We start from the raw sequence: 15,370 nt of genomic DNA on the forward strand, positions 1-15,370 counted from the left end.
TTAATGAAGTGTGTTTGCTGTATTAGTTCATTTTAGTGTCCCAGGGTATGGGACATCAGATGTGAAAGATACAAATCTCCCATGTTTCCAGTGGTTGCCCTATTCCTTTAGAACAGCAGTCTACTGCATGTCAGACCAGTAACTGATCATTTAGTTTTACACAAACATATGAAAACATAGGTTTTTCTTACGGCGTTGATTTGATTGTTGATGTTTTTTGCGTTGTCTGACTTTTATTTTCTTTATTGTTTCCTCTTTTATCATTCTTTTTATATTGAGTTGAGGTTCTAATTCTGTTCTAAATTGCCCTAAATATTTTTAAATAGAATCAATGTATACATTAAATGAATGAATGAATAATATAAATAAAACACATAAGGTAATTATTTCTTATTGGACTAACTTCATACTGTTCAATATTTTTATAACAATAAACATTTTTTAGTTTATTGCCTTTGCTTGTCTGGACTAAGAATCCTGGTGATTTGTGTGTTGGGTCTGTGAATGCTTTCTGGGAACTGTGGGACCACTGGGAGTGTGGCCCCCAGTAACCTAGGAATCACTGGGGATAATTTGAAAGCGGGAGATTCGCCCAGAGGCGGTTGTGACCAAGTCGGTGGTAGGAGGGTGCTAGTGTAGAGCACAAGTGGCAGATGCAAGCAGACCTGAGCTGTGCTGGGGATAGACCCTCTAAGTGGCCGTGGGGTAGCCCTGGCAAGTGACTAGGTGTTTTATGACAAGTGGCTACAGGTGTTTTTGGCTTTGACATTAGTACACTGGCCACTGACAGGTGGCTTAGTTACACCACTCCTTATACCAGTAATGATATTATTGGAAATTTAATTTTTTTTATCTCCATCATCTACTGGCAGGGGAGGCCCTGTGTCCTTGTTAGTAAAATTCCTCAGTAAAAAATTTTTTCTGCACAATATTATATATAATAATTTTCTGTGATATCAAAAGATTATCTCTTATTCATCTTACTTATACCTTTTAGTCTGGGTGTTAAATTTTTCCCTCTTCTAGAACCCGCCCAAAACACAGCAGCCAGGCTGATATTTGGTAAAACTCGATTCGAAAGTGCCAAACCCCTCCGAGAAAAGTTGCACTGGCTCCCAATCAAAGAAAGGATTATCTTCAAAATCTGCACCCTGGTCCACAAAATCATCTACGGCGTAGTCCCAGGATACATGATAGACCTCATAGATGTACCAACCAGAAACAGAATCTGATTATCACGATCATGCCTAAACCTACATTACCCAAATTGTAAAGGACTTAAATACAAAACAACTTACGCATCCTGCTTCTCCTACATAAGCGCACAATTATGGAATGGACTCCCAAAAGCTGTGAAAACAATCCATAACCATCTAAACTTCAGGAAAGCACTAAAAACCAACCTCTTCAAAAAGGCTTACCCCACCGATCCACCGTAAATCCCCACACCCAGCACCACAACATAACCAAGGATCGTACTGGACATTCTCCGAGGACAAGCAGGCTGCTTGTTCTCACTGATGGGTGACGTCCACGGCAGCCCCTCCAATCGGAAACTTCTCTAGCAAAGTCCTTTGCTAGTCCTCGCGCGCCCGCGCGCACCGCGCATGCGCGGCCGTCTTCCCGCCCGAAACCGGCTCGAGCCGGCCAGTCTTCTTTTGTCCGCACTCGGTACGGTCGTGTTTCGCCGTGTCGAGCCCCGGAAAGTCGACCTCGCGCGTCCAAATTTATTTTGACGTGTTCTTTTTCTTCGGAAAAGTCTTTAAAAGTGTCGGGAAGTGCTCCGGAAACCCCCCCCCCCCCGGGGTTTCGGGCCAACCCCTTCCCATACTTCCAGCTTTTTGCCCCGATAAGTTTTCTTTCGTCGTCGGGGTAGGCCTCTTTTCGGCCTCGGTCGAGATTTTCTCCCTAAAAAATTTTTTGGTGCTCTTTTTCCGTCATTTCGGATTTTGATTTCGTCGGCGTGATTTTTCCGCCCATGACATCGAAGCCTTCCAGCGGCTTCAAGAAGTGCACCCAGTGCGCCCGGGTAATCTCGCTCACTGATAGACACTCGTCATGTCTTCAGTGTCTGGGGGCCGAGCACCGCCCTCAGAACTGTAGTCTGTGTTCCCTGCTTCAAAGGCGGACTCAGGTAGCGAGATTAGCCCAGTGGAACGTGTTGTTCTCGGGCTCTTCGTCGGCATCGGCACCGGGATCTTCGAGTGCATCGACGTCGTCAGCGTCCAGACCATCTTCCTCGGCCGCCACTGCATCGAGTGCATCGAGGCATCGGGCCTCTGCATCGGCGCCAAGGTATCGGGTGACTGCATCGACGTCGGTGGTACCGGGACCTCGTCTGCTGATGTCGTCGGACGGTGGTGCATCGTCAGGAGTGCAGGTGAGGGCTGTCCATTCCCCTGCTGGTGGCGGTGAGCCTTCGGGTGGGTCTCCTCCTACCCTGAGGGCTCCTGCGGTACAGCCCCCCCGAGACCGACCTCCTTCGGCCTCGGTCCCGAGGAAGCGACGGCTGGATTCTACGTCCTCCTCGTCGGTGCCGGGGAGCTCCGGTGACATGCTTCGGAAGAAGTCGAAGAAGCATCGACACTGGTCGCCTCCCCGCGTCGGCACCGAGAGCTCTGGGTCGCCGAGGGAGTCGGCACCCAGCAGGCATCGGCACCGAGAGGACCGCTCACCCTCTGTTCAGGAGGTGTCGATGCGCTCCACTCTGGACAGCCCGGAACAGCCTCCTCGCCCGGAACAGGTTCTGACGTCGACGCCTGCATCGACCTCTTTGCCTTTCTCTGCAGCCGCTCTGAACGAGAGCCTCCGGGCCGTTCTCCCAGAGATTCTGGGAGAGCTGTTGCGCCCTACCCCTCCGGTACCGGCGGTGCTTGCGCCTCCGGTACCGTCGAGCGTGGCGCCGGCTGGCCCATCGCCCGGGGTGAGGTCCCCGACGTCGGTACCGCGTGCGGTGCCGACTGCGGCCACCTCCCAGGAGGGCTCCCCGACTACGTCGGCGGAGGGAGCTTCGCCGATGCGGGCGAGGGAGTCTACCTCTCGACGCCCCCATCGTGGACGTGGCTCCACGGAGTCGAGCCGGGCGAGGTTGCAGACACAGGTTCGTGAACTTGTGTCTGACACCGAGGGTGAGGCCTCGTGGGAGGAAGAGGAAGACCCCAGATATTTCTCGGACGAGGAGTCTGAGGGTCTTCCTTCTGATCCTACTCCCTCTCCTGAAAGGCAGCTTTCTCCTCCTGAGAGTCTGTCTTTCGCTTCCTTTGTCCGGGAGATGTCTACGGCCATCCCCTTCCCGGTGGTTGTGGAGGACGAGCTCAGGGCTGAAATGTTTGAGCTCCTGGACTATCCTTCTCCACCTAAGGAAGCGTCCACTGTTCCCTTGCACCATGTCCTAAAAAAGACATTGCTTGCGAACTGGACAAAACCCTTAACTAATCCCCACATCCCCAAGAAAATTGAATCCCAGTACCGAATCCATGGGGACCCAGAGCTGATGCGCACTCAGTTGCCTCACGACTCTGGAGTTGTGGATTTGGCCCTAAAGAAGGCTAAGAGTTCTAGGGAGCATGCTTCGGCGCCCCCGGGCAAAGACCCTAGGACCTTAGACTCCTTTGGGAGGAAGGCCTACCATTCTTCTATGCTCGTGGCCAAAATCCAGTCTTACCAGCTCTACACGAGCATACATATGCGGAACAATGTGCGGCAGTTGGCGGGCTTGGTTGATGCTCTTCCCCCTGAGCAGGCCAAGCCTTTTCAGGAGGTGGTCAGGCAGCTGAAGGCGTGCAGAAAATTCCTGGCCAGAGGGGTGTATGACACCTTTGATGTTGCGTCCAGGGCCGCTGCTCAAGGTGTGGTGATGCGCAGGCTCTCATGGCTGCGTGCCGCCGACCTGGAGAATAGACTCCAGCAGCGGATTGCGGACTCGCCTTGCCGTGCGGATAACATTTTTGGAGAGAAGGTCGAACAGGTGGTAGAGCATCTCCACCAGCGGGACACCGCATTCGACAAGTTCTCCCGCCGGCAGCCTTCAGCATCTACCTCTACAGGTAGAAGATTTTTTGGGGGAAGGAAGACTGTTCCCTATGCTTCTGGTAAGCGTAGGTACAATCCTCCTTCTCGACAGCCTGCGGCCCAGGCTAAGCCCCAGCGCGCTCGCTCTCGTCAGCAGCGTGCGCCTCAGCAAGGCCCCGCGGCTCCCCAGCAAAAGCAAGGGGCGAGCTTTTGACTGGCTCCAGCAGAGCATAGCCGACATCCAAGTGTCAGTGCCGGGCGACCTGCCAGTCGGGGGGAGGTTGAAAGCTTTTCACCAAAGGTGGCCTCTCATAACCTCCGACCAGTGGGTTCTTCAAATAGTCCGGCAAGGATACACCCTCAATTTGGCCTCAAAACCTCCAAATTGTCCACCGGGAGCTCAGTCTTACAGCTTCCAGCACAAGCAGGTACTTGCAGAGGAACTCTCCGCCCTTCTCAGCGCCAATGCGGTCGAGCCCGTGCCATCCGGGCAAGAAGGGCTGGGATTCTATTCCAGGTACTTCCTTGTGGAAAAGAAAACAGGGGGGATGCGTCCCATCCTAGACCTAAGGGCCCTGAACAAATATCTCGTAAAAGAAAAGTTCAGGATGCTTTCCCTGGGCACCCTTCTCCCCATGATTCAGCAAAACGATTGGCTATGCTCTCTGGACTTGAAGGATGCCTATACACACATCCCGATACTGCCAGCTCACAGACAGTATCTGCGATTTCAGTTGGGCACACGCCACTTCCAGTACTGTGTGCTACCCTTTGGGCTCGCCTCTGCGCCCAGGGTGTTCACAAAGTGCCTAGCTGTGGTAGCAGCGGCACTTCGCAGGCTGGGGGTGCACGTGTTCCCATATCTCGACGATTGGCTGGTGAAGAACACATCTGAGGCAGGAGCCCTGCAGTCCATGCAGATGACTATTCGCCTCCTGGAGCTACTGGGGTTTGTGATAAATTATCCAAAGTCCCATCTTCTCCCAGTGCAGAAACTCGAATTCATAGGAGCTCTGCTGGATTCTCGGATGGCTCGCGCCTACCTCCCAGAGACGAGAGCCAACAACTTGTTGTCCCTCGTCTCGCGGGTGCGAGCGTCTCAGCAGATCACAGCTCGGCAGATGTTGAGATTACTGGGCCACATGGCCTCCACAGTTCATGTGACTCCCATGGCCCGCCTTCACATGAGATCTGCTCAATGGACCCTAGCCTCCCAGTGGTATCAGGCTACTGGGGGTCTAGAAGACGTGATCCACCTGTCCACGAGTTTTCTCGAATCCCTGTATTGGTGGACAATCTGGTCCAATTTGACTCTGGGACGTCCTTTCCAAATCCCTCAGCCACAAAAAGTGCTGACAACGGATGCGTCTCTCCTGGGGTGGGGAGCTCATGTGGATGGGCTTCACACCCAAGGAAGTTGGTCCCTCCAGGAACGCGATCTGCAGATCAATCTTCTGGAGTTGCGAGCGATCTGGAACGCTCTGAAGGCTTTCAGAGATCGGCTGTCCCACCAAATTATCCAAATTCAGACAGACAACCAGGTTGCCATGTATTACGTCAACAAGCAGGGGGGCACCGGATCTCGCCCCCTGTGTCAGGAAGCCGTCAGCATGTGGCTCTGGGCTCGCCGTCACGGCATGATGCTCCAAGCCACATACCTGGCAGGCGTAAACAACAGTCTGGCCGACAGGTTGAGCAGGATTATGCAACCCCACGAGTGGTCGCTCAATTCTCGCGTGGTGCGACAGATCTTCCAGGTGTGGGGCACCCCCTTGGTGGATCTCTTTGCAACTCGAGTGAACCACAAAGTCCCTCAGTTCTGTTCCAGGCTTCAGGCCCACGGCAGACTGGCATCGGATGCCTTCCTCCTGCACTGGGGGGAGGGTCTGCTGTATGCTTATCCTCCCATACCTCTGGTGGGGAAGACTTTGTTGAAACTCAAGCAAGACTGAGGCACCATGATTCTGATTGCTCCCTTTTGGCCGCGTCAGATCTGGTTCCCTCTCCTTCTGGAGTTGTCCTCCGAAGAACCGTGGAGATTGGAGTGTTTTCCGACCCTCATCACTCAGGACGAAGGGGCACTTCTGCATCCCAACCTCCAGTCTCTGGCTCTCACGGCCTGGATGTTGAGGGCGTAGACTTTGCCTCTTTGGGTCTGTCAGAGGGTGTCTCCCGCGTCTTGCTTGCTTCCAGGAAAGATTCCACTAAGAGGAGTTATTTCTTCCAATGGAGGAGGTTTGCCGTCTGGTGTGACAGCAAGGCCCTAGATCCTCGTTCTTGTCCTACACAGACCCTGCTTGAATACCTTCTGCACTTGTCTGAGTCTGGTCTCAAGACCAACTCGGTAAGGGTTCACCTTAGTGCGATCAGTGCATACCATTACCGTGTGGAAGGTAAGCCGATCTCGGGACAGCCTTTAGTTGTTCGCTTCATGAGAGGTTTGCTTTTGTCAAAGCCCCCTGTCAAGCCTCCTACAGTGTCATGGGATCTCAATGTCGTTCTCACCCAGCTGATGAAACCTCCTTTTGAGCCACTGAATTCCTGCCATCTGAAGTACTTGACTTGGAAGGTCATTTTCTTGGTGGCAGTTACTTCAGCTCGTAGGGTCAGTGAGCTTCAGGCCCTGGTAGCCCAGGCCCCTTACACCAAATTTCATCATAACAGAGTAGTCCTCCGCACTCACCCTAAGTTCCTGCCAAAGGTTGTGTCGGAGTTCCATCTGAACCAGTCAATTGTCTTGCCAACATTCTTTCCCCGTCCTCATTCCTGCCCTGCTGAACGTCAGCTGCACACATTGGACTGCAAAAGAGCATTGGCCTTCTATCTGGAGCGGACACAGCCCCACAGACAGTCCGCCCAATTGTTTGTTTCTTTTGATCCCAATAGGAGGGGAGTGGCTGTAGGGAAACGCACCATTTCCAATTGGCTAGCAGATTGCATTTCCTTCACTTACGCCCAGGCGGGGCTGGCTCGAGGGTCATGTCACGGCTCATAATGTTAGAGCCATGGCTGCGTCGGTAGCCCACTTGAAGTCAGCCTCTATTGAAGAAATTTGCAAAGCTGCGACGTGGTCATCTGTCCACACATTCACATCTCATTACTGCCTGCAGCAGGATACCCGACGCGACAGTCGGTTCGGGCAGTCAGTTCTTCAGAACCTGTTTGGGCTTTAGGATCCAACTCCACCCCCTGAGGGCCCTGTTTGTTCTGTTCCAGGCTGCACTCTCAGTTAGTTGGTAAATTTTTTAGGTCAATCTCAGTTATGTCCTCGCCATTGCGAGGCCCAATTGACCATGGTTGTTGTTTTGAGTGAGCCTGGGGGCTAGGGATACCCCATCAGTGAGAACAAGCAGCCTGCTTGTCCTCGGAGAAAGCGAATGCTACATACCTGTAGAAGGTATTCTCCGAGGACAGCAGGCTGATTGTTCTCACAAACCCGCCCGCCTCCCCTTTGGAGTTGTGTCTTCCCTTGAAGTGTATTGTCTTGCTACATAGTGGACTGGCCGGCTCGAGCCGGTTTCGGGCGGGAAGACGGCCGCGCATGTGCGGTGCGCGCGGGCGCGCGAGGACTAGCAAAGGACTTTGCTAGAGAAGTTTCCGATTGGAGGGGCTGCCGTGGACGTCACCCATCAGTGAGAACAATCAGCCTGCTGTCCTCGGAGAATACCTTCTACAGGTATGTAGCATTCGCTATATACAATCTACATTCCCTTCAACCCTCATGGTGCCTGATACACACCTACCTCATTAGACTATAATATAACCTGTATGTGTTATCGACCGAATTGGCATTTCTGCATTGCTTCTTTCTCTGTCTGCATCAGCCCTACTTCTTATACTATTTTCTAGATGCAGTGCCGTAGCGAGGGCGGCTGACACCCAGGGTGGGTCGCCGCTGCGCACCCCTCCCCCCCCCCGAGTGCAGCGCAGCACACACACCCCTCGGCGCGCGCACCCTCCCCCCTCCGGAGCGCATTCTTACTGGCATAGAAAGTGAGGGACGGGCGGGAGGGCCGATCCGCCCCGAGTGCACGTCGCTGGGAGCTGCGTCAGCTCCGCTGGTTCCCTGCTCTCTCTCTGCCCCAGAACAGGAAGTAACCTGTTCCAGGGCAGAGAGAGCAGGGAACCAGCGGAGCCGACACCCCCCCAGCGGCGTGCACCCGGGGCGGCCCGCTCCACCGCCCCCCCCCCTTCCTACGCCACTGTCTAGATGCGTTTTTTCTCAGTACCAACTTTTCTTCTGTTTGAGGCTCTTTTCCCTTTTCTGCATACACTTTTCTTCTGGTGCTCCTACCAAGGTCTCCTCTTCTCTCTCTCTCTCTCTCTCTAGAAAAGCCCTCAGTTGTTTTAAGATATTCACTTAATTACTTTGACCTTTAAAATTAGGGATCTAAATTTGCATTGATTCCTTTTTGCAGCTTTTTCTGTGGCAATGTTCCACTTTCTTCCAGTTTTTGGTGGTGTGTGGACTTTGTTGAATATTCAGACTGAAAATATATATATACGTCCATTTTAAAAATTAGCTCTGGGAATTTACATACCTAAATTTATACCTACTCTTTCACATACACAAATTGCTCAAATTTACACATAAATGCAAACTGCGCCCCTCTCCCACCCCAAGAATGCCACAGTTGAGTTGAGTTTGTTTCAAGTTCTATGTCTGCAGGCTGAATATGCTTAACTTTCTGCACATATCATGCACATAATTTTTTCAACGCCTGCTTTGCATAAAGCACTGCTTTATCTGCTTTTGAAAATTACCCTCCATGAGGGAAAGGGATTTTAACTCATTACTAAACACACAGTTCTACAGTTTGTCACTTACACCCTGCAGACCTATCAGTTCCCCCTCCCCACCCCCTCTTCTTTTCACCAGCCTTTTCATACCACCATGGCAATGTAATGTGTGATTCACTAGTGTGTTGGGGCTTCGTTATCTATTGTTGTGATCTACTCATTGTCTTTAAGCCTGAAGAGGGGACTGTTAATTCCAGCAAAATTAGTCAAGAAGAGTATTAAGTTAGTCCAATAAAAAAGCTTTCACATTATATTTTTTCATGTATTGAACTTAAAGATTTTTGCCTTTCAGTGCATTTGAAGTTGATGCAGAGGTTTGGGTTCTTATATTAGGTCAAAGGAAGGAGGGGCTGTGAAACTCTGGGATCAGGAGCTGAAGCGATGTCGTGCGTTCAGGCTGGAGACAGGCCAGACAACAGACTGTGTCCGCTCAGTTTGCAGAGGCAAGGTGAGTGTGCCTCTGCTAAATCTAATAACATGTTACAGGTTCAATGAATGTGCTCTTCCTCACCTAAGGTATAGGAAGTATAATCTTAATAAGTCATCTACAAGGAGAGTTTATCATTCATATTCTTCCTGGGCTGGGGGTTAGCCAAAGTTCATTCAGGATGCTGCAAAGACCTCCATCCCAGGGCTGTGGCATAGCTACGGGTGCATTCTTGCCTTGGGCCCACCCATTCTAGTAGCCCCCAAAGCACCGCATTGGCAGTGCTTCACTCCTCTCTGTCTCTGTAGCAGCTGCCCGTCTCTCTCTATCCCCCCCCCCATCTACCTTTGAGCCGTCGTCCGCACCAATTCCTGTAGGCGACCTGCGCCATCCCTGCAGGCTTCTCTTTACCACGTCATGCCCTTGATGATGTCACTTCCTGTTTAGTGGCAGGGACACTATAGAGGGAAGTCTGCAGGACCGGTGCAGATTGCTTACAGGAATCGCTGCCAGCGACGACTTGGAGGTAGACCAGGGAAGGTGGGGTTTCAGAGAGAGAGAGGCAGATAATGGGCAGGGGGGGCAGAGAGAGGAACAGATGCTGGGCAGAGGGGGAGAAAGATAGCGATAGCAGGGGCGGAGGAAAAGGATTTAAAAAACTTTATATATGTATGAGAGTGGGGGGGGGGGGGGGGGAGAGCCCACCCAGGTTAACTCGGGGCACACCTGAAATGGCAGGTCTGGCTAGGGGCTCCTAATGTTGAGTCTAGCTGTCTCTTAATGGTGACATCTAGAGAGTAATTCTGTGTAAGGGATGCCTACTTTTAGTTGCCAAGTGTGCACCTATGTAGAGCCTACTCCATGCACCTACTTTTCTTGATACACTACAAGCATAACAGATCAAATACGCACCTATATTTTAGGCATGAGCACTTACACCAGTTTCTAGTCTGTGAAAGTATGCGCATAGATTATAATGTTTTATAATCTATGCATGTAAATGTTAGCCCTGCCCATGAGAATACCCACCTGCAAAAGTACTCACCATCAGATAGCCAGAAACTGCTCATTTATACGCAGATGTGTTCACATAATGCACATAAACGACTAGAATAGCAGCATTTATACACGTTCTTGCCTCTTAATCTAGGTGGCTTCTTATAGAACTTACTGGCCAAGACTGCTCCCCTGAAAAGCCTCACAAGTGGCACAGTCACGCTGAATGTTGGAAAGGGAAATATAAACACAGGGCTAATACCATAAATTGTTGTGGGTGAAAGCTTATGGCACTGTAGTCCAACAGAGGCAGGTACCAATTAAGCCCAAAGCCTAAAAGAACAGGAGGAAGCTGCCAGACAAAAAATAAAATCTATAAAGACAAGATTGACTGGCCCTCCCATCTTTTAATAATAACTACAGGTGAAAATACAAACAAAAAAAAACATGCAGCAAATTTTCTGCTGATCTTTTAGCATAGTCAAGAAAACCAAGCTAATAAAATCTTCGCTGGAAGCCAACTTTTCAACTTCCTAACGAAATAATCGAGTAGCAACTTGGGATCTAACAGAGGAAAACACTGTTGATGGGATACTGAGTGTGCATGTAAGAGCAGACTTCTGTTCAGCTTTGCATCTTTCCCTGCTCTCTTGGAGCTGGACTCAAAAGGGGAAGAAAAGGCCTTCTTCGAACCATCCTACACCCTAACATCCCCTTCTCTGCCTCCCTCCTTCACTCGTCAGAATTTGCCCAGTTCTGTATTGGGGTAACTCCTGTTAAGTGCCCCTAAGCAAGCCGTAACTATTCAAAAATGGCATCTGGGCGCCAAGATGCTGTTATATAACCCACCATCGGTTTTGCTCGCTGCTCAGTAGGTGCTGTCTGTTGGAAAGCTTTGGCAGCCTTTCTTTAGCTGTTTGAATTAGCCACATTGCTGTAACTGTTGTTATGTGTTGGTAACACTTACCGATCTTTGAAGGAAGAATGGACTTACATCCACGACCCCTGATGAAGGCGCTTTGCCGAAATATAACCCGTATCAGGCCCTTTAATTAACTTTAGATAATAAACCATCTTCGGAGTCCCACTGTGCTTTTTTCACTTTTCAGTTCAATTCTTGTATACCGCTAATATCTCCTTTCCAGGGTTCAGTTTACATTCTAGGTGAGACCAAAGCAGATAGTGTTACTGTGAGGTATGAGAAACATTAGAGACCATTGGATTAAGGCAAGAGACGAAAAACATTCAAGGAAAGGCTAATGGATGATACTTGGAAGTAGAAGTCATCATGGATTATTACGAAGCAGTCTTTGGGAAGAGAAAGGGTTTTAGCTTCTTCCTGAAGCTGAGGCAGCTTTTTTCTGTTCTGATGGGAATAGGTAGAGAGTTCCATATTTTGATTCCAAGTACAGGGAATAGAGAACTGAAAATCTTCTGATTTCGAATTGTCTTTTGAAATGATGGTGCTAGCATTAATTGTTGTTTCAGTCTGTTAGACTGGACCAGATATAGCAAAGCGGTCGTAGTCAGCAGTTCAGAGGCGAAGCCCCGTAAAATTTGAAAAACTAAACAAGCAGCTTTGAACCTGAGTCTGTCTTCTATGGGAAGCCAGTGCGCTTTGTTTAGATGAGTTGAAACACTAGTACTTCTATTCAATCTGTATATTAGTCTTGCAGTTGCAGCAGTATTCTATATGATTTGCATTTTTTTCTGATATTGACACTTAATACCAAGAAATAAGTGAGGTAGGACTAACATTTGGACTAATAGTGCGAAGGCTTTTTGGTCGAAGAATAATGTAACTAGACGTAGCTGTATCATTTTGGATAGTGTTTTCTTCCATAGCTGATTAATATGGGAAGAGAAGGTGAGTGGTTTCTTGTGCTTTGGACTCCCTCTGTCCTGTTCAGCTTCATATTTAGTGCCAGCATAAGTATGGTAAGTGTGCATAACTTACAGTATTCTGTGAGTTGTGTGTAATTGGCAACCCTGCCCATGCTCCGCCCATGTTTCTGCTCCCTGTGCAGCTACCCACAATATCATCCTTATAGGATAGCACATAGTGCACTTTTCTGCCTACTCATACCTGCCCAGTGATAGAATCACCCTTGCAGTGTCTACAGTTAGAATATTTAGGGGCTAGACCAATGTTTTTCAACCAGTGTGTCGTGGCACATTAGTCTGCCAGAATGGAGTAAGTTTTCTTGTCTCTAGCAGTTGGTGGCAGGAAGCAGCGATTCATACAGCCTGCTCATACCAACCCCGAAGCCTTCTCTCTGACATATCTTCCTGTTTCCACAAAAGTGGGAAGCGTCAGAGAGAAGGCTCTGGGATTGGCACAAGCAGGCTATATGAAATCACTGTGCGCTGCCATCAATTGCTAGTGACAAGAAAACTTTTAAAAGGTACATGGGGGGAGGGAGAAGGGGATAATCAAGAGAGACAAGGGGAGATGCCTGGTCACCAGGTGGAGAGGGAACAGGAGGGAGAGATGGTGAACTATTTTTGTGGTTGTTGGGGGAAGAAAAGGCAAATGCTGGACTATTTGTGAGGGTGGAGGGAAGAGAAGGTAAAACTGGACTCTTTGTGAGGTGGGGAGAGAAGGTAAAATGCTGGACTATGAGTGGGAGGGAAAGAAGGTCAAATGCTGGACCATGTGTAGGGGTGTGCCTTGACAATTTTGGTGCTGTGTACATAAGTACATAAGTAATGCCACACTGGGAAAAGACCAAAGGTCCATCAAGCCCAGCATCCTGTCCACGACAGCGGCCAATCCAGGCCAAGGGCACCTGGCAAGCTTCCCAAACATACAAACATTCTATACATGTTAATCCTGGAATTGTGGATTTTTCCCAAGTCCATTTAGTAGCGGTTTATGGACTTGTCCTTTAGGAAACCATCTAACCCCTTTTTAAATTCTGCCAAGCTAACCGCCTTCACCACATTCTCCGGCAACGAATTCCAGAGTTTAATTATACGTTGGGTGAAGAAAACTTTTTTCTCCGATTTGTTTTAAATTTACTACACTGTAGTTTCATCGCATGCCCCCTAGCCCTAGTATTTTTGGAAAGCGTGAACAGACGCTTCACATCCACCTGTTCCACTCCACTCGTTATTTTATATACCTCTATCATGTCTCCTCTCAGTGTAAGTGTGCCGTGAGATGAAAAAGGTTGATGAAAAATCTCTGGGTTAGACTATTGTGTTCTAGAATCTTGCTGTAATCCACTGTGAACTATATAGATGGGAAATGGTGGGCTATAAGTAAATTAACTGTAACTATAACTGGGCTCATTTTCAAATCACTTAGACACACAAAGCACCATAGTAAGCTTTGAAAATGAGCCCCATATATGTCACACAATCAACTGACAGTTTAAGTGTTTTATTTCTATCCATTTGGGAAGATTGATTATGTATGTTTATTTTTAATCTGATTAGTTTAATTGGATTGTAGAAATGTGTATAAATAAATAAACAAACGGAATTGAGGTACTGTCTACCAGTAGTGCAGTAACAGCTCTGATTACTCTTCTACGCTGTTTCAGGGAAAGATTCTTGTTGGAACTCGGAATGCTGAAATAATTGAAGTTGGCGAGAAGAACGCGGCCTGTAACATTCTAATCAATGGTCATATGGACGGACCTATCTGGGGTCTGGCGACACATCCGTCCAGAGACCTTTTCCTCTCTGCAGCTGAGGATGGGACAGTCAGACTCTGGGATATTGCTGACAAGGTTATCTGTAAACCTCATACCCATAACTTATTACAGTCTGGGGTCTCTTTCTTATTGCTAGAAAATCATGTTGGTTTGTTGGCCACTGACCCTTCTGGGGACCTGGAATGGAATATGACTCAAACCTAATGGGCAGTGATACAGTTTAATAAGCTGTGAGTGAAAATTCAGCGGACAGTGTGCATGCACTGAAAAAAACGTTTACTTCCGATGCAGTAAACTACTGCTTGAAAATCACCATGATGTAAAAAATGTGTACAGAAAGAAAAACAGCCACACTGCCATAGTAACATGCTGCCGTTTTCTGCATCACGTAAAAGTTATTTTTTTCTTTCTCCTTTTCATATTCAGTGAGTGAGCCAATCCCTGTTCACTACTGACAAGAGGTAAAAGAAAAAAAAAAAACTTTCCCCTGAGAGTATCTGCTCCAGGCACCCAGCATAGGGAAGCCCTGAACCTGAGACTTTTTGAAGATATATCACTTCCTTTGGCAAGCTCACCCATAACGGGTGGGGAGGTATCCGGGACCCACTTGTGTCTCTATGCATTGGCCTAGGTGGACAGTAGAAGGAGTACGGGGGAGGGGGAGGAATGCAGGCCTATTTGGGCCACCAGGAACCTTTGTCAACCAGGGTCATCTAAGGTGAAATGCTGCACTTCACCCCAGATTTTTTATTTTATTTACTTAGCGCATTTGATATACTGCTCAAGCCTACACATAGGCATAGAGAAGTTCACACACAGCTACTTTCTTTCTGAAATGAGCTCACAACAGAGGTGTCCCCCCTCCCCCCGTGGCTATACCACTGGTTCACAGTCTAAGTATTATTTGTATGTAGGGGCAATGGAGGGTTAAATACCTTGCCCAGGGTCACAGTGGGAATTGACCCCAGTTCTCCAGGATCTCAGCCCACTGTACACCATTAGGCTACTCCTCCACTCCAGGGGCAATGGAGAGTTAAGTGACTTGTCCAGGATCACAAGGAGCTGCAATGGGAATCGAACCCAGTTAGTTCCCCTGGATCTCAACCCAATGCCCCAATTGCTAGGCAGCAGCAGGAATCAAACCCAGTTCCCCAGGTCTGCAACCCACTGCACCTAACCACTAGGCCACTCCCATTCTAGAATGCGTAATAGCAACCCTGTTTAAACATTCAGTACTACAAGGAAAGTTAAAAAAAACATGTCAAAATTTAGTGTGTGGGGTTTTTTTTAACATAAGCAATTTTGAATTTTGCTTTTTTTGTATGCACCACTCTATAGAGCAGTGATTTTACTGATGTTTTTTTCATGCTAAAAATTATTACTACATCAGGAGCAAGTTTCATGCAGGAAAATCAGAAGTAAACTGCAGCAATAAGAAATAGCAATGCTTATTATATCGGGCCCATAGTGATCT

At 48.7% G+C, this 15,370-nt stretch overlaps 1 protein-coding gene across 1 annotated transcript in view; it reads left to right on the forward strand.

Moving 5' to 3' along the window:
- The window catches only part of EML5 (EMAP like 5), a 388,000-nt gene that overhangs the window by 337,571 nt on the left and 35,059 nt on the right, over window positions 1–15,370 (forward strand). The window contains exons 38-39 of the mRNA XM_030214976.1: window positions 9,145–9,259; window positions 13,783–13,971. Of these exons, the coding sequence (XP_030070836.1) occupies window positions 9,145–9,259; window positions 13,783–13,971 (304 nt within the window). The remainder of the gene's footprint in view (window positions 1–9,144; window positions 9,260–13,782; window positions 13,972–15,370) is intronic.

The sequence above is a fragment of the Microcaecilia unicolor genome, chromosome 9, assembly GCF_901765095.1.
Source record: "Microcaecilia unicolor chromosome 9, aMicUni1.1, whole genome shotgun sequence".
Lineage (NCBI taxonomy): Eukaryota > Metazoa > Chordata > Amphibia > Gymnophiona > Siphonopidae > Microcaecilia > Microcaecilia unicolor.